This window comes from Anguilla rostrata, chromosome 13 (genome assembly GCF_018555375.3).
Source record: "Anguilla rostrata isolate EN2019 chromosome 13, ASM1855537v3, whole genome shotgun sequence".
NCBI lineage: Eukaryota > Metazoa > Chordata > Actinopteri > Anguilliformes > Anguillidae > Anguilla > Anguilla rostrata.
In genome coordinates, this window is record NC_057945.1 from 8,905,648 (window position 1) to 8,930,739 (window position 25,092).

Sequence of the window (25,092 nt, forward strand, 5' to 3'; positions counted from 1 at the left end):
GGAGTAACAGTTTTTTTTTTTTTTTTCCTCCTCCTTCCATCCAAACCTGCAGTATCACTGGATTAATTTTAAATGATCTGTTTTTAATGAACGCAGAGGCCCATGTGCTGGAGGCACTCTGTTTTACGGTTCAGAATATTCAGCCGCACTTGCAATCGTTCAACCAACTCCTGATTCAGCTCCTGGAACGAAAACCGGATGCGTCCCTGGCACTCCAGGACCAGGGTTGCCTACCCCCTGATATTTAAAAAAATGGAGCATTTTGGGAAATGCTTCCTTTCCAGTAGGCAGGGCTCGTTTTGATGCCTATGCCACTTGAAATGTGTGAGTTTGAAATCTGAGTTTGTTGGAAAGAAGTAGAACCTGGCCTATTTTTCAATACAGGTTCTTGTAACTGATACACAAATTCAAGCGGTGGTAGTGTGGGAGTTGACAGGAGTGGTGTGAGCAGGGAATGGGAGAGGTGCACCTGTCATTCCCAGTCAGATAAATCAAGGCAGAACATGTAAACAAAAAAAAAACATGCAACACCCACCCAAAATCGCCTATTCAGCTCAAAGGAAGAGGAACTCACTGCATGTTTATTCAAGATATTTTTTTTTCTTTTAAACCTTATCAATATGTTTGGTAGACCTTGTGCTATAGAATGAAATTGCCAAATCATTGGAGAGGACCGTTAAGTTGGCTAACATGTTAAGCCAGTGGTTCTCAACCCTGTTGCTGGAGATCTACCGTCCTGTTGGTTGTCACTCCAACCCTAACAATGATCTCATTCTACAGCCAGCGATCTTGTTAACCTGCTAATTAGTAGGTGTCAGTCTTATGTGCCAAATTAGGGTTGGAATGAAAACCTATGGGATGATAAGATCTCCAGGAACAGGGCTGGGCACCTCTGTGCTAAGCCCTTGCTGGCCAGCGAAATGGGTGAATTAAGTTAGCGGTCCCTGGCAGTAGGTGCCCCGTGCTCAGTTCAGCAGACACAGCACCCAGCCCAGCCGGCAGCGATTGCTCCGGCAGCAACCGCGCCCCTTGTCCTGCTCCGTGGAAACCACCTCCACCTCCAGCCCCTCCCCCACAGCCGCCTCCTCCTCCTCCTCCCCGTCCGGCTCGGCCTCCCCCTCCTCGGCCCAGGCCTCCTGTGTGGACTCCACGGTCCAGAAGGGCACGTTGACCTTCTGCAGCATCTCCTGCGCCATGCTCTCCAGCTGCAGGACGTGCGCCCGCGGGTCCGGGCTGGGGTCCTCGCCCGCCCGGATCCAGGGGGGCTGCACCGAGGCGGCCCTGGCTGCCACGCCCGAGCCCCCGCCCGTGGTCCCCGCGTTCAGCAGGGCCCGGCGGTCGTGGCGCTGGGACAGCGGGAACAGGTCCTGGAGGGCGACGGCCTTGCCCAGGTCCTGCTGGAACATCTCCAGCCCGGAGATGAACAGCACCCAGAGCCGCTCCACCTCCTCCCGCTCGCCCTGTGCCAGCTCGCCCTCCGTCAGCAGTGCCATCAGCTTCCTCTGCAGCCCTGTCCCGTGGGGGGGTAGGGGAGGGGAAGGGAGGGGGGATAGTGCCAGTCAGCATTCAGTTGCTTCACTGGAGTTAATTGGCTGGTAATAAACCATGTGTCTGTTGCCTGTTTTCCGGTGCCTTTTAGAATAAGGGCTTCCGAAACTAGGGTTGCAAAGTTTTGGGATTATTCAGGTGTGGAAATTTTCGATGGGAATTAAAGGGAAATTATAGCTGTTATTAGCACAAGCTGCATTTGCTGTCATATGCATATATACAACATGAACCTTTTACCTTTTTCACTGAACAAACAACTTAAATGTTGAATAATTTATTCCCTCTTGATGGAAAATTCACTGTGTATGTGGAGAGGTGAATTTCTACTGAATTCCCACTGAATGCTGACAATATTCTCACTGCACATGAGATGAAAGACTCTGTTAAATGTGAATATTTTAACCAAAACATGCCACAGTAACTAAACTTCAAGAACAAATGTATTCACTGTTACCCTCCTCGTATAAAATGTTCAAATATAGCAGCTCATTTTTGTGTGTGTATTCTTAACCAATCAAAACAACTATCAGCAGTGAAAGTGCAGCGTATGTAACAGTTGTAACAGCATTCCATTGGATTACAGTGAACATCAATTGCAAGTTAGGTCAGCAAGATATTTAGGTCATGTCCATCTCATACCCTGCCATTGGTTTAGAAACCACTGTTGAATAATGCAGGGCTTAAATCACACCCTGCATGCATTCATGCATTCCCTGGACTGCTTTTCACGCAAGTGGTACATGGGTAATTGAGTTCAATAACCCTGGGGATGTCCTCTCGGCGTAACGGAGGGCAGCGGTACCTTTGGAGATGGTGTACGCCACCGCCCGGGTCTCCTCCAGCTCCTCCCTCAGACGACTGCAGTCGGAGCTGCTCCCCAGGAAGGTGGCCAGCTGCTGGTAGCAGGCAGTGACCTTGCTGAGGGCGTCCTGTCCGCGCTCGCACTCCACCACCGGCCGCCGCCTGGCCTGGATCTCCCCCACCGATTTCCGCCACCGGTTCATCTTAACCCTGCATGGGCACAACGCAGCACTGGGTCTTTCTGGAACGGAATATAAAACGTCTAATCAAATGGTAGTGATATCAGTACCTTCGCAAAATGTCAAGAGGACAGTTTTTATGAGACTTCACTTCAACTTAACCGTAAATCTTGTTTGAAGATTATGTAAAACTTCATCTTCAGTTATTCAATAGTTGCCTAAAATACTATTGGTTTGTGTAGGCAAGTGTTGTATCACAACTTCTTGCTTTCAGTAGAACTATTTCACGCAAACCTGATTGTGCATTTGTTTACAAGTTAAAACAACGCAAGAAGAGAATCGTTACCTCTGCTTTCGGGATCCCGTCTGCAGTGTTGTGCTCCGAGCTCCCAGACTGAATTATCTTTCCTGTCCTCATTATGATGTGCTCTGATCGGCTGTGAGGCCCAACCCTCCTTTTTTCCACATCCCCTGCTTCCAGTGAGTTCTGGTCTTTTGGGACTGCCGATGTTTCAATTACTCCCAGCCCCACAGCTGATGCTGTGGGACGCTCACTCTCAAAGAAAGCCCAAGACGGAATGCCTGGAAGTAGAATGAGGGAGTACCCATTTCTCTTCGTTTGCTTTTTTATGTATTTATTTTAAGTAAAATTCTGTGTATTTGTGTTGCTCTGAGAAGCCAGCTGACAGGCTGTGAGGCTTCGTAACGAGTGTCACGGCTGAAGCCTGGAAGAGGGGAAGAGGGCGGGGCGACGGGGTGCTGGACGGACGGGAGCCAGCTGTGCAGGTCCCCTCCAGCTTCTCTCCGGCTAAACGATCGGAGAGCACCGCTGTGGAGCTGCGACAGGCGTGTTCCCCTGTGCCCCGTATCCTCAGCAACACTAACACCGGCCTGTTGAGCAAGCAAAAACAATCGCAGTGAGCATGAGTTAAGCTGGAAACCCCTTTCACCAAGCCCTCCTCGCTCAGCTCTGGCTCCGGAAGCATCCTACACCCAATCAAATTTACAATTTAAAGATGCTTGGAATCAGATGGAAAATTGAGCTTTTTTTTTTCTTTACCAAACTGCTGTTCTCTTAAAGTATACAAATTGACAAAAATGCGTAGTATTAAATGAAACTTTGTGTTAATTTTGTATTTGACAGTGTTATTTGACTGAGATGAATAAGCTAACTGATAGCATTGGTCACAAGAAGTCCAATGAAAGTAAATTGTGGTATATGTAGCTCGTCCCAAGTTGAAATAACCAGTTATTCATCTCAAATTTTATGAATTCCCTGTTAATTCCCAGTTGTTTCTCACTGAAATTAAAATCCTGTGCACATATTCATAAAATATCTCAGAGTAGGAGGACCGATCTGTGATCAGGATGTCCCTGTCCATGTCAAAACATTACTCAGGAATTTTTCCACTTGGGTTTGAACTGGTCACCCAAATTCAGCCTAAGCAGTGCTGTTGTTGCTGCAGTACGTATTACTCATGCCACACGTGTGTGTAAACTTAGGATGCAATTATCATTACTGTACATTTTCACAATGTTATATGTAAGTGAACGGTGACCTAAATCAAACCCTTACTCAGCTAAACTTGATTCAGTGTGTGCTTTTGACTGTGTCATATAGATTACATCTCTGGGAACGTTTGGTGCTTTCTATTGATATCTTTTCAGAACTAAATGTTTTATTTATTATTTCCGTTTTTTGCAAGAAGGTTATATGTGGACTGGCATATTACCTTAGTGTACATTACCTTTTCCCCCATACCTGATGTTTTCTCCATATTTAGAAAGCCAAATAATATTTGATGTCCCATCCCAAGTTGATATATCCTCCATCAATTTGGGAGAGCGCACACTCATAACTGCATGAAGCACAGGAAGAACACTGTTCAAAGCCGATGAGAGCAGATTGATCTGCGCCAGTGCTGTAACAGCTGGGCCCATTGCATGTCCTTTGGTTGTTTCTTTACATCCTGAAATTAAGAGTGGGAGTTTTTATGCGTCGTGGAAAATATTTGATGAAGACATCTTAATGTGCGACCCTCTGACCTTGTTTCTACCCACAATAACACAAAAAAATGTACCTAAAAGAGATAAACTTCCTCAAAATAGCCTCCTTTGGCTTTAATGAGTATTAAACAAATTACGGGAAGTCTTACTTTAAGCATGTGTTATCACATTGGATCAGTTGTAACAGTCACTTTACCTCATTTATGTTCTTTCTTTGGTGTGGTGACCTGTAATCTGCTGATGTAGTGCTTAAATTGAACATGGTCTTTTCGGAAAAAGAGTGCTGCCATTTCAGGATTTTAAACGCTTGCATCCAGCTAACTGTTGTATTGAGCATTACACACACTCTGTCTGACCTCTTGTTTACCTCAGCTGGCTTCACTCAGGGTGTGAAAAATGTAAAAGAGCCGTTGGGCCATGGTTAGCTAATTTAGCCAAACTTCAGCTAGCTACCAATGAAGTAAAATAAAGTCCAGTTTTACTATTTTGTTTATGTATTGTTGTGTTTGCATCTAATTTAGCACAGTAACCGAGAACTTACCACATGTGGCGTGTTTCAAGGTTGATAAGTTTGTTTAGGTAGCGAATGCATGACCGAAACTTGATTGGTGCTACTGCAGCAGAAGCATGCCTCATGTCTGCGTCTCTGGTCCAATCCTGTGATTATGTGTAAATAACATTAACAGCGATTGGAGCAAGATAGCCGCTTCTGATCCAATTACAGGCATGCAGTCTTCAAGAGTGCAAGAGGATCTGGCAAGGACGGGCACACACAAATTGTTTAGCAAGGAAATTGAATTACTTTGAGGCATGTAATGTTTTTACATGCATATTATTTTGCAACCATTTTTGTTACTTAGCAATGTTGTCACACATGTACATTTTATTGACATAGTTTTGGTTGAAAAATATATATATATTTTTAATTTTGCACTTTAATTTGTTTTTCATTAAAATATAGGCCTATATAATCTTGTTTAGTTAGTGTGCTGCCAGGAAGGAAATTGGGGTGCTGTCCACCAGGGGGCAGCACCAGCCCTACAAACAGGTATGGTCACAGCTGTGATTCATTGTAATCACATCAGCAGTGGCCTATTACCTAATTATGGGCTCTATAAGAGGCCTGGCTCCCTGGCCTAGAGGAGAGGTGTTTGGGAGCTGGGGAATGCATGGTGTGGAGGGTGTTGCCAGTTTTTTTTGCGTGCGTGCGTGCGTGCGTGCGTGCGTGCGTGCGTGCGTGCGTGCGTGCGTGCGTGGTTTTGGTTCTTTTCCCTTTGAAGTTTTGGTGGCCAGATTCTTTTTTTTTTTAACATTTCTATTGTTTTGGCATTTTTGGAGAAATAACCGGCAGTAAACCAAACACTTATTTTTGAGTTTTCCTGTCTGTTCACCATGTGAGCAGTGGCCACCCCCAGCCCTGTCTCACACTAGATATTCCTCAGAATGTCTTGTATAAAAACATGCAGCCTAAATCATAATATTGTAGGTTTGTTTTGGCACCGTATTCATCTGGGCCTTTGCGATCAAGGCACCAGTTTTGTAGAAAGGAAGTGAACAAAAGCGGCATGTCTTCTCGTTGTGTTTTTAGGTGTTACTGCTAAAAATCAACATGCATCGTAGTGAAAATGTAAATTTCAGGTCCATATTAATATAGTCAATGTTTACTCTGGCAGACAGACTAGGGCCCACCATAAGATCAAAGAAAAAGCCTACTTTGAAATTGCACTTTCTACAGAAATATTGCTGGCCAGCATCTGCTTGCTCTTCCAAAGTATCTAATTTCCCCCTAACCAAAGTGGGCTAGAAGCAGGGCTGGTGTGTGCGTGTGTGTGTGTGTTTGTGTGTGTGTGCCTGGGTGCTAGAGAGAGAGGGATGGATTCTATGTATGTGAGATGTAATGTAATACGTGTGAGGCAGATTATGTCTGGGCAGATGATGCATATGCATGTACGTGTGTATAATACGCCTATGTGGGCAGTAGGCCTAGCATGGAACTGAAAGATGAACTATAAAGAGATCCAGCACGCCACTTCGGTCCCTCCTCAGACGTCAGCTCTGCGTAACTACTCCGCTCGCGTAATGATCCCGACGGGGCACGCTCAGAACGCACAGCGACCTGCGCTGACCCCGTCGTAATATCTGCCTCTGGAGCCAGCGGATCCTGCAACATGCAATCACAGCAGTCATGAGTGAAGGCCCAGTACACCCTCCACCAGCCCCTAGTGCAGCCAGGCATCGCTACAAACTTCCTATATACACCCCCTCCCCTTGGGTGTAGCAGCTTAGCAATGCCCATAGTATTATTCACTTCAATTTCAGTCTGTTCCAACTGCTGCTTCGTGTGCACGTGTAATGGTTTAATTTATTTATTTTCTGAATCTACCTGCCCATAAGGCCTATTCCATGATCTCCAAGTTGTTACAAAGAGATTAGCGAAAATGAAGTGAAGTTGAGGAATCCAGCCACCAAAACAACATCAAACTGTTGCGTGATCAGTTAGTCAATTAAACTCTTTCCTTTTTGTCGTGTGCTGTTTGACATTTGAATGCAGGCATGTTCAGAAAAGAGGTTGGGATGTGGCTGCAGGGTAGTCTGTCAAATCGTGACAGAGTGAATTGGAAGCGCACTTGTAATTTTCGAAGGAAAATAATTAGGAGGAACATCATTCACTCCTCCTCCCACTCTTTGAGCTCCAGAGACAGCAGGCACCATAAGCCCCGCCCTAACTACTTAGGAACAGCACCCCTCCCTCTTGAAATCAATCCTATGACCCTACCAGGAAGTGGCAGCCCTCGTCCAACGAGTTCAGCAAGTTTTTTTTTTTCATGGAGACAAATTGGAGAAGAACGTTTGAAAATCAAATAAAAACAAAAAATGAAATTATTGCGAAACAGGAACAAACTTCCCGTTAGAACATATTAGATTATCCTGTAGGTATCAGACTAAAACCTAATAAATTTGAAAACCCATTAAGTAGCGTGATATGCTCGACCTCCACCAGGGATGTGCTGTGCTAGGTCTCTTTCTGGGTAGCAATTCATTGATCTTTTATTTAAATCAGAAATCAGATTTAAATAAATCCAGACTTGAAAATAAACCTACTGAGTGTACGGTATAATTTCTAAGGATTACAGGCCAGATCGATTAAATATTAGGAGGCAAACAGCACAAGTTTCATTTGTTATTATTCAGAATCGTATTTTTAAAAAAGGCTTTTAAATTCAGACCCTGGCAGGTATGAGAACTGTGACAGCCCACACAATATAATGTCGATTCAGCCAGTGTCTGAGTGTGTGCATTTGACCTATAATGGGTGTGTGACTCATTGCGCTTTAACAGTGCTTTAAAGCATTGTGCTTCAAACGGTTTGACACACTGTCATGTAATCTTCACTCATTTGTTCAAGTTGCTGCTGTATTATTTGCTTGGCAGCTGCTCGTTAGCTTTGTGCCAAGGGAGCCAAGTTTTCATTGCGCCCCCTGGTGTTAGAAGAGTGCAGTATGTCAATGAGAAACTGAGTTCGAAGGTCTTGTGGGGTTGCTTTAATGGCATGTTTTAATGCCAAGATCATTGTCATAGTGTGCTTATTTACACTGCTGTTTTGTGTCAATGCTGGAAAAGATAAACTTTAGATTGCCAAAGGTGCCGTGGTATCTATGGCTAAAACAGTAAAAATTGCCCATGTAAAAAAAGAAAATGTGCGTCTGGATGTGAGAATAGATGGGACAGGGGGTGAAGGCAGAAGCATATTCAACAAGCACTTCAATTTTGTTATAGTCCTCTGACATAACACAGATATCAGCACTTGTTCCTGGATGAGTGTCTTAAGTAGGGGTCACCAGATATATTTATTCTAATGTACACAAGACAAAAAATACTCATTAGAACTAGGCATGTTCACACAGGTATAACTATTTTAAAACTAAACACACGTGCAAAAGCCGTGGATATTTTCCAGATACACACAATGTTTGTTTCCGTTTGTGACTGTACTCATGTATCATCACCCTTATTATGTATATTCAACATCACATGCCCAAAACAAATGGAAAAATGTACGGTTAGTATTATTGTTTTCAGCTGATCCAGCGTGGTATCTCCTCTACTGTGTGTCACCCACAAACTGTTGTCATTTATATATCAGGTGTGATGTAGTGTATGCATGTTGCTGAAGTTTCTACAACCTTTAAATATGGTTTGTACAGTCTAGATTTTTATAATATTTGGTATTATAAATAAATTGTGTATACATTTGAGATATTAAATGTTGTCAGAAAAATATTGGTGTCATTTAATGTAAGGTGTAAAACAAATAAATAAAAGTGCAAACGTAAATCCGTTTCTATTGAAATAATTTGTGAATGGTTCTGGAATAATGCTAACTGTGGCACAGATATTCCATGAGTTTTTATCAGTTTGAATGGAGGACCTTAGGCAGTTTTGGGCGGTTCGAGTCCCGGCTGGCTGGATTCTCTCTGTTAGCGCCTGCCTGCTCTCCAGTGTTTACGAGGGTTTCATCCATGTGCTCTGGTTTCTTCCCAACGGCACAATGGCTCCAGGCCTCACTTGAAATGGTGATGTCAGTCTCAATATGGCTACCCTGGTTAAATAGATAAAGTGTTATTTATTTTTGTGTGTTTTCTGTGTTTTGCACTGAGGTGAACTGTACCGTGCTACTCTCTTGGGTGGCAGTTCAGGTGGCTGAAAGTCATTATCTTCAGTCAGGAAGTGGATATCAGTGATTACCGGCAAAGACAGTGGAGGCAGGGTGATAAAAAGACCCAGAATGCACAGAGTGTTTTGAATCTTTATTGAAGTATCTAGTAAGAGTTGTAACAGTTTTGGCGGTTCTAAGGTGTTTGTCCATTCCATTCTGCAATTACAAAGACACACTCATGATGCAAAATTACTGCTGGCTTAACAGACATGCCTTACAATGGCAACTCCAAACTCTGAAAAAATATATGAACACTCTATACTGTAGGTATCCTTACATGTACAAGTGTGAGTTTTAGAAAGTAAACCACTCACAGGTAACGTGGATAGGAATTTCTGGCGAGCTATTTAACACTGTACGCAATTCGCATAGTACAACGCGAGAATGTTTGTTTTCACCGTTCTCTATCATAACACAATCGCGTGATCACAGTTGTAGCTGAAGCCCGCTTGGGGAATATCCACACAAACAAACTTCTGACATCTGATGCATCTTGGGAGTTTTTTTTTTTTTTTTGGATGAAGTGATATTTGACAGTTGGCTTGTCATTTGAGAGCTGAACCTTCGCTTGAACCTGAGCCACAGCCTGCGAAAGAAATGGCCGCTCTCATCTGCTTTTGTTGTTGGAAGTTCCCTTGCGTTGCTGCTGCGGTCTGGGTGGTTGCTTGGTGACGACCCGCAGCGGGTATGGAACTTGGGCGGCTTCTGTCCTATGCCAGCCGCCCACCCCTGGCACCGCAGTGGCAAAGAGGGCTTCTGGTACCCTTAAGCGAAACCTGAAATGGGTTTGTGAAGAGATTTAGGGCGGGCAGGGGTGGATGATTCGGGTAGTCAGTTTGATATTTGTCAGGGCCTGGCCTGGTCTACTCCCCAGACTGACATGAGCGACGGTGGTAGTATTAGTGGTGCGGGTGGGGGGACGGGTCGAGGCTATGTGGCAATGGACTCCATGATCTCGTGACACAGGCACTGGCAGAAGCCGTAGAAGACACAGAGGACCAGGGTGGAGGGCACCAGGCTGACCAGGATCACGCCCAGGGTGAGCTGCTGGATCATCAGCAGGTAGATGCCGAGCGGCAGCGAGCAGAAGTAGATGAGGCAGAGCACCCCGATGAGGAACCGCGGGAAGGCCCTGGAGGTCCACATCCGGCACTTCTGGACGGGCAGGTGGCAGGGCAGCGAGTCCAGGCTGGGCGGCCGGTACAGCCGCACCATGTTCAGCATGCCCATGGTCTCCGACGACTGCGACTCGCCCGGCACCTCCATGATGGTGATGACCAGGCAGTCGGAAGAGCTGTGCGATTGGTCGCCGCCGCCGCCGCCGCCGGCGCAGACCCCGCCCCCGCCGCTCAGGCTGTTGGGGCTCAGCACCACCTCGCCGGGCGTGGCCGCGGCCGCCCCGCCCTTCCGGGCCCGGTCCTGGTAGGTGAGGATGGCCAGGATGTTGCTGTCGTCCTGCAGGAGCCAGATCTCCTCGTCGGGCACGTGGGTCTCGTGGCGGCAGAACGGGCAGCTGATGATGCTGGGGGAGGAGTCTCCCATCTCCACCATCTTCTTCAGGCATTTGGCGCAGACCCGGTGCAGGCAGCTCAGCACCTTGGGTTTGCGGGTTCGCGCGTCGTAGCGATTGTAGCAGATCTTGCACTCCAGCTCCTCCATAGTGTACACCAGGGGCTGGGGGCTCTCCGCCTCCGAGTCCTGCTTCTGGCTCATGACGGGCAGGGGATGAGCTTCCAGAGCACTGGGGAAACACAAACAGCTATGGCCACTGGTCTCTCCTGTAGAGTCAGTGAGCCACTGCTGGTCTCTGCTGTAGTCTGCTAGTATCCGCCGGTCTCTCCTGTAGGCTATCCTTGAGTCACACACCCAAAAGTCCTTGAAGTGAGATTTGAAAATTAGTTTTCCGCTTCCGTAGCTGGTGTGGTGTTCTGTCCACTTTTTAAATCCAAAAAAAAAACAATGAGGACAAGTCTTGAGTCTTGGGGTCAAGAGCACCTTTTGACTTTTTAATGAAAACTATTTACATTACTCTACAAAACCGTCCACAGATATAGCGTGTTTAATAAGTCTGCCCTGATTTCAGATTTAGCTTTATTGGTTTGCCCTGAAGGATAAAGGAAATAGTTGAGATCACAGTTGAAGCTGCTGCATAAACTGACTGTTGCTATGCCGGTGTAGCACAAGGTCACAGATTCTCTGAGGAAGATGGAGGAGGGGCCAACAGCCCGCGAGTCGCCCTAGCCCAGCGCCCGCCCCTCCATAGACGCAGGCCCTCGTCTGCTCCCTCTCACTAACCCGCAAAACCCAGCCACCATGCTAGCGTCGACCTACACTTCAACCCCCGCCATGCGCATATACGGGCATTTCTGTCACCAGCCACTTTCGTTTCTCTTCAGACAATCAGGAGCAACGAATGGATAATCCTTTAGAGAGATCGTCTGCAGAATTCCTCAAAACTATGGGAAACAAAGCTTGGAGGCTTTTTTTTTGTTTTTGTTTTGTTTTTTTTGGACCAAAATAGCCCTGATGGTTTTAAAATGTGAATGCAAATAGGAGAGCTATTTATTGCTACAGAGAAAAAACTATTCATGCCGGTCTAAAAAAAACAGGTAAGCAAACTGAGGACAGGAAAAGCCAGGTGTTGGTCAGGTGATCCATGGTGTGTCCACTATTCCAGCTGAAGTGGGTAAGAGGCGTGGCCCCTGGGGAGCAGGTCCCAGGAACAGACCTGTGATGGGAACACAATGGGACAGAAGATAAAGATCTCCAAATACCAAAGTGAAGAACCAATGATGCATTCCCTCATTTTCATCCCCACGAGAACAGACAGTGAAAACAAGAAGTAACAGGGAGGCAAAGGCTCTGGCTCGGAGACCGCTAATCACAAAAATGCACAGTACAGATCAAGCTGAACTGCATGGGCGTTGTGTGTGTGTGTGTGTGTGTGTGTGCGTGCGTGTGTGTGTGTGTGTGTGTCTGTGTGTTTGTGTGTGTGTGTGTGTGTGTGTGTGTGTGTGTCTGTGTGTTTGTGCGTGTGTGCGCGTGTGTGTTGGGGAGGGACGGGAGTGGAATTATTGCAAGGGTCCTTTTCAGACCTCAGTGATTAAATAGTGGTGAAAAACCTGGGAATTCATGACTAAACATACAAATTAAAGAAAAAAGTCATTTTGAAAAACATAATTCCAAAACATTTGCCATTGAGAATTGTATTTTACCTCACATTAAAACCCAGCTGTATATGTGTCACATAATCAGAAACATGTAACAGCATTTTAAATCATAATTAAAGGCAAATAAAGGCAAATAAATAGTCATAATAAATATTAATGAAGAATATTTGGGGCGATGACTCATTGTGATCTGAGCAGTGAAAAATATATAAAAAATTATGTGGTGTCCATCACAGTAAGTACTCAGAAATGGCAGAAATCTGTCAACTATTAGCTCACTAATGGTTCATTTCCAGCCTTGATCCTGGGCATTGGAGTGAGCAAACTATGTCAAGGACACCGCAGTGGTGGGTAGGGCAGGATTAAATTAGTCAGGGTTCGTCAACTTGCCGCAGTATTAGTTTTTCCTAAAAACAGGTCCACTGGAAAAAAAAAGCTAATCACGGTATGAACAGGCCGGTGTCCACTGACTCTTTTCTGTTGTTAAAAAATCATCAGACATCTATCAAATTACAATCTCTCAATCAAGAGTCAACCAGGGCCTTTATTTTATGCTAAATGGAATTAATTAATTAATTCTACATATCTGTCCGTAAATATTTCCTCAATGAAATAGTAATATGTTTGATTGATTTTATTTTAACAGGTTGATATACTGAGAGGGCTATAGCCTTTGTATGGCAGTCCCAGATATATGGACATATGGATTTCATTTGCTGCTGTGCTTTAGAGTGCAGCGCAGCTGAAGCCGCCATTGCGTGTCACAGTTCAATAATCCTTTCAGTGCCGGGTTGAATGAAAGGACTACGGTGGACACAATGAACTGGCTCACTTGTTTGCCGCGTGGCTAGCTATGGCCGAATTGATTTCAGGTCTACTGCAATCCCGTTTTGCGTTGGAACCACACAGGTCGTAAACAGCGTCCAGTCTGGGATGCAGAGCCCAGCCGCATTCACACAAACAGCCCTCAAGAAGACATCGGCAGCTCCGAGCAGACAGTTACATTACGGGCCTCTCAGTACTTCTGGGTTTAATAGTCGACGTTTGTACGTGGTGACAGCAAACCTCTGTGTACAAAATATATGGCTCATTTATTAAAAGGGAGGATCGGGGAGCCAGCAGAGGGACCAGACGTGTCCGGACTTCAACACTCGGCTCGGTGACGCAACGCTAGTCGTACAGGAGACGCCCTGCCCATCTGATCCAATATTATTTATGGACACACTATCCCCTCTCATCTGGGATATTGATGCTGCCCCATAAGTCTTGCGGAGGGAGGAAGATTCAAGGAGACACAGAGAGGGCAATGAGTAAGAGACAGTTCACAGTGTGGGTCATGTGTCTATGAATACTGCAAAATAAAATAATAATAAAAATAATAATAATAGAGTACATCAGAAGGCTAGCCAGGTGAATGATTAAATAATGGTTTGCTTGTGACATAAAGACAGGCTCACGGACCCTTCTCATTGGTTCAGGCAAAATGCATTTACAGCTTCTAAATATCTATTAGAGTTCACTTCTGCCCAGTAATTAACAGACCAATGAGAACGGCAGTGGGGGATTTTGACTTTGCCGGAGCACTGTGACGAGAGGAAATGTTGAATCGTTCTTTCTACAAATGAGTGCGTACGTTCTGACAAAATGCCTGGTGCCTCAAAACAATACCCATCAACATTTTCTATTGTTGCCTGTTGCCTGTGTGGTAATTGGACTGGGCTGGCTGGTACAGCTCACGGCATTGCTTTTCACTGCCTATCATGATTATAAGTCTTACAAATTCATATTCTTTTTAAAAATTAATTTGGCTCTATATTATCTATAACTTGGATTTTGACTATGTTGTCTTCATCTGCTGTGTTTTATGGAATACTATCTATTTTGGGACTAGTAAATCAAAACAGCCTTATGGATAATTTGAATACAATGCATTGCATAGTTGCAATGAATATTTTAAACAGTACACTGTCTCTCGTAAATACATAAATACAATAAATGAATCGTTTTCATTAGCACCAGCTTGACTAAAGCAAATAACTTCCTAATTTCCAGTTAACGATGTTCATTTTCACTGTTGCTTTGTTTTTCGTTTTTATATTTATTTGTTGCATGCCTGGCCTCTCTCTGGTGTTTACTCCTGAGAGTGCGGGAATGAGCGACTGCGGACGAGCTCCAGGTATAAATAGCGAGCTGCACTGAGGGACTGAATACATTAGACTCACTCGCGTTTCTCCTCCCTCTCCGCTGCACTCTCATTATGCAACGATATATTTTCTTTTCTGTGCATGTGCAGGCTGCTAGAATCTGCACCGCGTCTATAAATAGAAGGCCTGGGGAGCAGCAGGACGGACAGCTGGCTTTATGTAACACTCCTCCTCCAGATAACAGTGTAATCAAGAAGCACGTCAGCTCCCTCTCAGAGAGAGAGAGCGAGAGAGTGAATGAGAAGGAGAGAGAGAGAGGGAGAGAGAGAGGGGAAGAAAGAGAGAAAATGAGAAGGAGAGAGAGGAAGGAGGAGTGAGAGAAAGACAGAGAGAAAGCATATCCCAGAGGGTCTGGCCTAAAGGTACCATAAGTAAGATAAGACTCTGGTCCTGTTGCACACTGAACTGCTCCTTACACACTTTTATTAAAGACAACGTTTCGATCCCAATGGATCTTCGTCAAGTCTAACCGGACCAAGTGCCACCATACCCATACATATAAGTATAACAAACCACCTGATCCTCATGATCCAAAATGGAGAATCGAATATTCAACACGAGTATGCAGGAAAGACAGAACAGGGAAATACTAGACCAAACATATTAGAAAAAATATATACATGATATACAGTTCAAAATGCTAAGTATCCTATTCACTATTTGCCATGACCCAGAGTGCATCAGCTTTTTCGATGTTCCACTCAGTAGAGAGACTAATGGGTTCAGCACAGATTTGTACAGGAAGCCCACAAACAGGAACTCCTTATAAGGCAATAGCTTCCCGTCTGTGCCTCTAAAAAGGAGTCTGTCCATTAGTCAGTACATTTGCATTCATAGAATATGCAGTAAGCAATTTGGTTTTGAAATTTTAAGCACATGCTTCAGACAAAGGGTACCCTGAAAAGTGGAACGCACACACCAATTTAAACACATGACTCAGGAGGAACGCTTACAAGCCCAGACAAAAAAATGCCCTTAGATAATAGGGCACAGTACTTCCTCAAATACTGTCCCCGTGAAATTGTTTGTGAGAATTAACAAGAATCATTGGCACATTCTTAACACTGACCCTCAAATGCGTATGTGTGCATATGACTCACATACGCACACAGTACTACAATTCTGCCATTAATTATAGGCAAAAACACTCATATGTTAATTTATAAGAAATTCTTGCCTTCATTTGGGATGCTACTCTTGAGCAACTTACAGAACGTTATAATGCAAAGCAATTTATATTTTGACTAGTTTATGTAGGACTAATCTCAATGACAGCAATGCACTGGATACATGTACCATGTTCCTCATGTGGCAATTAGTCCCTGTGGCATGTTTATAAATAACAGTGATTTGTAATTAATATATATTTCTATATTGCATTTTATATTATCTATTATTACTAATATATATTTTTTCTTCATATTTGGAGCTCCATAGCACCACCATGCCTTAATATTTGTCCAATTCCTAAGGGCTACCACCATCCATATGTTAATAAACATTCCATGTTTCATCACTTTATGTCAAACCATTTAGAGTTTATTAGTTTTTTTTTGCAATAAAGCACAACTATATGCAAGCTAATTGGTTTAATGCTTCCACAATGCCTGTAAAGCAGCTTTTTTATACAGTAGTTACAGGGGTTGCTTTACGGCAAGTTTCATGTAAATCGGACAAACTAGGAGGAGATCGAGTTTAAGAATTTATTCGAAATGGCAGTAAATCCATATTGGTAGGCTGATGGATCCTTGAGGCAAATGTATTTGGAGTGAGAGGAGGGATCTGGTGACATGACTTTCAGGTTCCTAAGTCAAACGGAGCAGGACTTATCATCATTTCATTCATGGAAATTCCATTGGCTGCTATAGCGCCATCATATGGCCAATCGGCACCAAATTTGGTCAGTGCTGGCCCTCAGTACGGCCCTCAGTATCAGTACGCCAAGTTTCATGTGAATCAACCAGATGAAAGTATGAAAAGTAGAATATGAAAACAATCCATGCAGGCTGTCAACTCAACTGAAACATAAATATTTGTATTCCAAATGAAGTGATTTTTCATCGTAGCAAGTTTCAAATATTCAAAAAAGTGATTTTTTTGTAAATTTTAATTCATTTTTAAAAATCACTGAGCTGTAAAACACCACCTTGTGGTTTAATCAGACCAATACTTTAGGGCTGTCCACAGGATGGAGTTATCAATAGACACACCAAGTTTTGCTTTGTATCAAACTGTTTGGGATTTATTAGGTTTTTGGTAAAAAGCCTTGCCCACATGCAAATTCATTGACTAACTGCAGGCAAGTTTTTAAGTGTAGCAACTTCATACAACTTTAAATTATATTTACCAGTGCATGTAAGTTTTGAGCAAATCAGTCAAACTGTCTTGGAAAAGATAGATTTTTAACATTTTTCAAAAGATTTCAAATGGAAGAAAATTTACCCACACACACTTTTTTTGTGGTAATGATGAATTTGTTCAATCAGAGGAGAGGAATCTAGGGAAAAAAGAATGTTCATTCTACATCAAAGGGGACAAGAGTTATGGCCTGTCAAATTTATCCATTTCAATAATTTACTTTAGTGCCACCAAGTGACTAATGGGGGCCAAAATCACTCACACTGGCATTTGAAGTAAACCCCTATCAGCATGCTAAGCTTCGTAAAACCAACCAGGCGGTTCACCCAGAGCTAAAAAAATAATAAAACAATTTTAAAAAATGGTGGAAGATAGCGTAGTAATAATAATACCAAAGAATACAATAGGGCACCTCGCATCGTAAGTGGTTGGCCCCCCAGTACACTTTTTACATTTAGTTTTTTGAGGCTCCTGAAGTCCTTGAAACATATATATTTGAAAACTCAATAGTCTTTCAGTGTTTAAAAAATTAGATTTATTCCATACTATCTTAAAATTTAAACTGTACATGCAAATGTGCATATTCAGTGATACACTGCTTAATTCCCATATCTAATATAACTTGAAGAAGTACAGTATATTACAAAAAACACATGTTCACTCTAACATGCTTTATAAACAGGTGAAAATTAATTATGATGTGAGTTAAGAAATTTTTCCCATGTCTCTGGGGTGTGCCTCCCCTTCAAAAAGGTGCTTCATAAATGAAGGACTGCCACTGAACATACAGGGGGGAGATAGTATACCCCTTTCTAATACATGACTAACATGAAAATCTACCATGGAAGAGAAGACACTGCTTTTATAGTAGTTACCCAGGAAACAAATGAGACAACACGATGAATGTAGGCAAGACAGCTGATGCAAATGAAAAACTGGAAAATTTTAAAAATCAAATGTTATATTTATCAACAAAAAAAGTATGAACACGGCAAGCTACTGTACATAATCACAAAGAATCATGGTGATGACTGAAAAGTGGACATCCAGTATCACACTTTCAAAATCCTTTGAGTTCTTCACGTTTTAGGGAGAACGCTCTTGGCCTGCCTCCTGCTGGGAACCCTCTGCTGATGAACTGATACTGATACGGATGTATTCACTGTGGCACTCAGTTATTCCCTGTGCTCTGGTTTTCCCCTGTGGCTCAGCTCGGGGAGCTGATTTTGCTCTTAATACCCATCCCCCGCTGCCGCACAGGGGCCCCAGGCATCTGAGGGACGAGGGCTGCTGAGCGCGGAAGCCAGCGTGATCCCAAATAAACAGCGAGGCACCATCTGTTCCCCCGTCCTCTTCTGCCAAGCAGACGCCGCAGGAGCCTGCCTTCACCGTGCAAGCCTGCGGCCCGGCACGGACAGGTGAGCCACCATTGAAGACAACATAATTTGGCGGATATATCTGGTCTCAAACTACACACGGCAATGGGCACCCTCTCAAGAGTACATCGTTAAATTGCTTTGGGACAATGTGCACAGAGGTTCTGGAGCAGAAAAAAAGTTGACTTTTTTTAGGTAAGGTAATACAACAATCACAGCAATAATTCATGGACCAAATTGTTCCTGGAGGGAGATGTTTACTTACTCTCAGAATTCCCTGCTGATTGCCTCCAATTACTTATGGGCAAACTGCACATATTAGGGCACTAAACTTCATGCCATTATACTTGCCACGAATTGGAAAACCATATAACATGGGAATTCCCAAAAGACCAATTCTCATTAGACTGGTTTTCTGCCAACTTGCTTTCTCCCTAGCTTTCTGCCATGATCGTTCAATGTGCAATGCGGGACACAGCCGTATCAGTAGGGGAAACAGAACCTCCACATGCTTCTGAAGTAATACAACTCCAAACTTACTATTAAGGTTTGCTTCTAGATCTCTATATTAAAGAAATTATTGTTATTTTCAAGTTACTGTATGATTTCATTTCCACATGCAATGCACGTCAGAATGGTATGTACAAATTAAAGTGAAAGTGGTGTACATATGGTCGCACAGGTTTCATACGCATTTGGTGCTTAAGACAGACTGAAAAGTGCGGGGCGATGACTGTATTTTATGTAATTCCTGCAAGGGACATTACTGAAATTAGCACTTCACCTGAATTGCTTCAGTAAAATATCCAACTGAATTAATGGATCGTACATTAAAAAAAAAAAAAATGTGATCGGTGCAAGTTGGTATGGATAATGGCATCTGGTAAATGCTGAATTGTAATGCGTGTAATGCATCCCTGGTGTGTGAATGAAGAATATATTTAAATACAGAATATGTCACAGAGAAAATGGCACTCCATTTAGGATGCAGAGATGCCAGAGTCTACATTCAGACATACATAAACATTAATACATTGACCTATGTTCTTCCTTTGTCTTTTTCTCTTTCCGATGGATGGCTCCATAAAGGGCTTGTGTGTGCCTTTCTCTAGTATTAGTATTACCGCCATTTAGCAGATGCTCTTATCCAGAGCAACTTTCACAAATTTTTACATAACATTTACATTGTATCCATTTATACAGCTGGATATATACTGAAGCAATGCTGGTTAAGCACCTTGCTCAAGGGTACAACAGCAGTGTCCTACCCAGGAATTGAACCTATGACCTTTTGGTTTCAAGCCCACTTCCTTACCCACTGTGCTACACCGCCGCCTCCATGAGTTATGTATGGTTTAATATTAAGAAAGACCAATGGCACTTTGACACATTTATACAAGAGGAACGATGGCTCGGTTCAGGCAGTGTGGCATGTGAACTGCCTCGCTAAGTGGATGGCACTGGAAGCTGGATCCTCTCTTTTCATAGTGTCACATCATTTTTTACCCATCCCCTGGAGCCTGGTGGCTACACCTGAAGTACAGCACCTTCCGTGCCTTTTTTTCCTCTCTGAGGTTCCCATGAGCCGATGGTCTGAACAGCTGTATGATGTTCTGAAACTATATATGCGTGTATGTGTGTGCGCACAAAAAACTGTCCAGTGTTAATTTAACTCAGAGTTTATACAAGTCCAATATGCACCAACTGTATTCCATTAGAGTAAAATGATTTAACACTGAACATTTTACTTTTACAGTATATATAGAGCATTGTGCAGCTGTATAAACCATGGGCTTATTAAATATGAACATACATACATACATACATACAGTTGGGTGACAAATTAAAGAAAAAACCTGAATAAATGAGTGGAGAAACATAACAAATGCAGATGCTTCCATACAGGTATACTGCATGGCACAATTAAACGATTAACATCCTATCATGCTCTGTGGTACGTATAAAAATGCTAAGCAAGCCCAGTTGATCTCTATTTTGAATCAAGGTGGCAAGAGGAAAATAGTGACTTTGAAAGAGAATTTATTATTGGAGCACGGATGGCAGGAGCTACTCAACTGGCTAGTGTTTCAATAGGAACAGTGACTAAAGTGACATCTGCATTTAGAACTATGGGAAAAACATCATTGATAGGGTTGGAAATTGTGGTACATACATAGAGTACATACAGTATAAAAAACATATGCTGGCAGCTGTTTTCTTTCCTAAAACGGTGAAGACAACATCATTACTGTATATATCAGGTAAAAAGAAAGAATATTTTCATGTCTAATGGATATGACTCATTTGGTGGACCAGAGGTTAAATTAAAATTATGCTTAAACACCCTCTTTGGTCTCCGTAGAACAGATGAGCCAGGTTTTAAGGTAATACCAGGAAAACAGTGTCATCACCGTAGGATGAAATGATGCATACGATGGTTAGCCTGCTGGCTTGCCCCATTCCTTTTTTGAGTTTTGAGCTGGACAGGAGGTGCCTTGTAACACACTGAGAGAAAACAGCCTTATTGCTCCATACGTGCCCATGTGCGTCGATGCTAAACAACTACTGAATTCAGCTACATTACAGCGTGCCTTAGAACAATGAATAATGCCCCTCATATCAGTATAGGATACATGGATCCTCAGAACTACTGAAGTTATGCCAAAAATGTACTCTTTCTAAAAAACAAAACAAGCAAATTTACCGGTTCACAAAAAACATTTACTTAATCTCTCATGAGAACATCATGGCTTATTTTAATGAGAATGCAGATAAATTCGTTTCTTTTGTTTCTTGATAAAGATATACTCTTCTTGAGCTAAAAAAAATTCTATTCACATTCTGATTTCTCATTTTATTATTCATGTTTAAAATCAATCATAGGCATTTGCATTTTTACATAAATGCTTTGATAAATTACTAGAGATTTGTTTTTACACAGGAACATATGAAAGTTCGTGGTTGTGCATTTGAGCCATTAATTATCAAAGGTGCAGAGGAACAGCTGAACTGGATGGTCATGTGATATGGGTACAACTCAAGGGAATTGGGAGATGTACTCTCTAATGACTTCCTCAACTAACCTAATTGTCCATAATGTGTTACACTCACCACATGTAATTAAACCCATGGCATTCTGAAATTATGTTCTAGACACACCGTGATGGAAATAGTGAAAAGTCTAAAAAAAATTAAATTATTTGGGGAGAGGACCAAGCATGTCTGTTAAGGTTCAAAATCTATCTGACATCTGTCATATATGTTGTTCTTAATTATGTTTTTAATATCAGATATAATAAAAGATTTGGATCCCTACATTTACAAATATTCACTTATTTCAGCAATTGCCTCATTTCTGTATATACGTGTCAAAAATACATAACAAAAAGTTAATTATCGTTTTATTTAAAGTGGGTATAAATGCAATATAATTAGTCCAGACTTCACACTCCAATGTCACTAGTCCAAGTGGTTCCCAAGCTCAGTTTTGGTGGATGACTGTGCATGCTGGTTTTAGTTCCAACCACAGTTGCAATTCCAGACTTTTTAACAAACTGTTAATATTTCTGTTAATTATGTGTTTTTCATGTTTAGATATATTATTTACCCTCTTAATCAACATTATGTCAGATATATCAGTGCATGTCATACAGAATAAAAGTACCATGTTCACATTGTGCTTTTTGTGCCATATTGCAAACAATTACATAAAACGTCTGAACTGATAAAATTAAAGACCAAGATGATTTTTTTGATTCACCCCTGTCTTTAATTTGATCAGTTAAATAAGATATTTATGTAACTGTTTGCAATAAGGCACAATAAGCACAATATTAACATGGGACCTTTGTGGCACGCATAGCCATTTCTGACATAATGTGGCTAGGGTATAGGTCAATTAAGAAAAATTAATAGCTTGTTAAAATTCTGGGATTGCAATTGCGCGTGGAACAAAAACCAACATGCACAGTTGTCCCCCAGGACCAAGTTTGGGAACCATAGCATTAGTCTGCCATTTGTAAATTATTTGGAATTGCTTCTCAAATTATTGCACCCAAAGGATATCGAGGGACAAAAATATGGATGAAAAGCAGTACCTCCTACAACACTATAACTAAAAGCAGTCAACATTTCTGCCAAGCGCATGAGCCTTCTCATTCAGGAGCAAAATCCTACAGGTTTGATTTAAGCACTGCACCCAGGTTAAACATGTGCATGCAGATCTAACATACAGAAGAAGTATTTACTATTTCTGTGCAATCTACACAACGTTACATGGTCCTGTTTCATTGTGCCATTTAATCAAATCTTAATGACAGGCTAAAGTCTATAAAAGACTTAATAACAATCTATATATAAGTAAAACAAAATGATACCTTTTTATTAGGTATTAAAATTCTAAATGCTCCGTATGAGTTGCACAACCCCCACACCCCCCCGACACACACCAAAAGAGTTATTAATAATAATACTAATAATAATAATAATAATAATACATTTTGTCTTCCAGTTTAATAATCATATCAAATCAGATAATATGCATAAACAAATACCCATAACGATAAGTTTGATATTTTATGGAATAGAAGAACTTCATCTGAATTATGGATTGGGATGCTCCCACACTGAACACCAAGATGAGCACAGACACCTGACTACTAACATACAAATGCAAAAACCTGCCTACATACAGCTAATAACATACAGAACAAACGCAGTAGGTGTGTTTTCTGCACGGTTGAGGTAGTTTCATTTATTTTCAAGCATTCATAAACTTATTTTTAATGAATATTCTAAGCCTAACTGTATATTACATTTTAAAATTGATTACCCATGACTGCGTGCTGTTTCACGATATAAATGAACACCAATCAAGCCCTACTGAAAGTGCATAATTTGCAATTCGGTAACGTGCATCTGAGGTACAGATCATTCCAATATGTTATGTGGCCCTCCTCAATTCTCAATCAGTGCTTTACTGGAGTAAAACAGAATTGTGGTTCTTAATGAACATTACATGATGTGGACTAACTCGCAGCATGTACAGTATTTTCACTATTTTGCCTCCAACACGACAAGGATGTAAATACTAATTTTAAGCGTGGAATACTATTTCCTTTACTGATGCATTGTGTTAGGTGTGTTACATTGTACAGGTTATTGTGCAGCATCTACATGCTAAAACATCTACTTTCTCAGTAAACCTGAAAATCTACAGGTCCGACTGGCAAGAAAAATACGTAAAATTTATATGGAGTTGTTTTAATCCACTCCCATTCTGCACAATAAATCTAGAAAAATCAATTAAAAAATGTACACAATATTTAGTGTACTGTTATGTGTGTATCACTATACAGCAGCCTATCTTACAACAGTAACATATTTGTTTCTGCGGTCGTCGCTCGTGTTATTGCCTTGGTAAAACATAAAACGCGACAGACTGCCCTCTCGCTGGTTATAGATTTTCGTTAAAAATGGACTCCACGGGACTCAGTCGGATGTTTGTTGGTAAACCGTTTGGTAACAGGAGCTTCCAACATCCATTCATTCGTTTATGATTTCATGCCAGAGTTTTGACTGAAATGTAAACCACACTGGAGTCGCAGCAATCTCAAATTTAAGCCCATGCATTAAATTATAGCTCTAATAAACGAGAAAAAGCTAATAGCAGTTGTCCTCCCTGTTGCTTTTGTCAAATCGGAAATAACCAATAAGCAGCTTGATAAAATTCCACATTTACGGGAAAAAAGCAAAGATGCAGATGAAGATAATATTGATCTTGAGACGTTTCACATGGTGTTTTTCATCATGTTTCAAACAAACAGTTCTATGCTGACTTTTATTCAAAATATGAGTAACAGCCTATCCTGCATAGAGGCTGTAGTCTAGAGACACAATATTGTATGCTGTTGCACATATAACAGATAGCAGGCTAAAACGGATTATTAAGGACAATATTTTTATAGCGTAGGCTACAGTTGAGAATTCCATAACCAGCATTCGCAGTTTTGGACACTTACCCTTTGATCTTTGGTTGAACAGAAAACCCACAGTAAACCGGCAACCGACAGTGTCCTGCAAAATCCACGGTAACCCAAGCCTATCGTCAGCTTTTCCCTCTATGTGTCCCCAGATTTATTTTGCTTACTGTTGGTGAGTCACTGCCGATCTCGAGGTCCCATCTGCTCGAGTCGGACTGCTGCATCCCTCTCAATGCGGTAGCGCCGTAGCATCAGGACCTGCACAGATTTCTCCTTGGTGGTTGCTGTGGCAACACCAAGTGCAAGCAGCGACCCAGAGATGGACAGTGTTCTATGGCCTGCATTTTGTCATTATGATGCATCTAATTAGGTTAGCCTGGCCATCTTCATCACAATTAACCAAATTTAACGAAATTGGGTCGTAATAAACGAGGGCAACATCCTGTTGATCGTAATCACCACGAGGCGGTTTTATGCTTAAGACACTGCAAGCTTTCAGTTGCTCTATTTGCTTATCTAAACTGCCTGTTACATACAGGCGTGTGTTTGAAGCAATTCCACCGCACTAAATGAAATTAACATAAATATATTTTCTCGGCTAGCCTATATGGATCGTTCAGTGAAAGGCGTGCGTTAAATGGCATATGTGTTGATTTGAAATGATATGTGTTGGCAAAGTTCGACCCACATTCCCCAAACAAGCTCGTTTGGGAATGAGAAATGAGAAGAACAGAAAGGAAATGATCAAATC

The 25,092-nt window shown here is 42.1% G+C and overlaps 2 protein-coding genes across 4 annotated transcripts; both read right to left on the minus strand.

Annotated features, from left to right (window-relative positions):
• Positions 1-325: 325 nt before the first annotated feature.
• Positions 326-3,344, minus strand: zgc:109913 (regulator of G-protein signaling 9-binding protein). 2 transcript variants are annotated; one of them, XM_064304511.1, is made up of 3 exons: positions 2,875-3,344; positions 2,351-2,559; positions 326-1,510 (listed from the first exon to the last, which is right to left on the minus strand). In XM_064304511.1, the coding sequence occupies exons 2-3, from the start codon at positions 2,550-2,552 to the stop codon at positions 966-968; spliced, it is 747 nt and encodes a 248-aa protein (XP_064160581.1). In that variant the 5' UTR covers positions 2,553-2,559; positions 2,875-3,344; the 3' UTR covers positions 326-965. The 2 variants fall into 2 exon arrangements, with proteins under 2 accessions (XP_064160581.1, XP_064160580.1); XM_064304510.1 differs by having other exon boundaries at positions 2,351-2,590; positions 2,875-3,343.
• A 5,986-nt stretch (positions 3,345-9,330) lies between these two features.
• LOC135238241 (E3 ubiquitin-protein ligase RNF182) lies at positions 9,331-24,833 on the minus strand. Of its 2 annotated transcripts, none has more exons than XM_064306009.1 (2): positions 24,509-24,833; positions 9,331-11,980 (listed from the first exon to the last, which is right to left on the minus strand). In XM_064306009.1, exon 2 carries the CDS (start codon positions 10,963-10,965, stop codon positions 10,183-10,185), a length of 783 nt encoding a protein of 260 aa, XP_064162079.1. In that variant the 5' UTR covers positions 10,966-11,980; positions 24,509-24,833; the 3' UTR covers positions 9,331-10,182. The 2 variants fall into 2 exon arrangements, with proteins under 2 accessions (XP_064162079.1, XP_064162078.1); XM_064306008.1 differs by having other exon boundaries at positions 24,381-24,833.
• Positions 24,834-25,092: the final 259 nt, after the last annotated feature.

Coding starts and splice junctions, on each gene's coding strand:
- zgc:109913 (XM_064304511.1), bottom strand. CDS start 2,552: ATGAACCGGTGGCGGAAATCGGTGGGGGAGATCCAGGCCAGGCGGCGG. Junction 1,511..2,350: donor GGCGTACACCATCTCCAAAG/GTACCGCTGCCC, acceptor CCCACGGGACAG/GGCTGCAGAGGAAGCTGATG.
- LOC135238241 (XM_064306009.1), bottom strand. CDS start 10,965: ATGAGCCAGAAGCAGGACTCGGAGGCGGAGAGCCCCCAGCCCCTGGTG.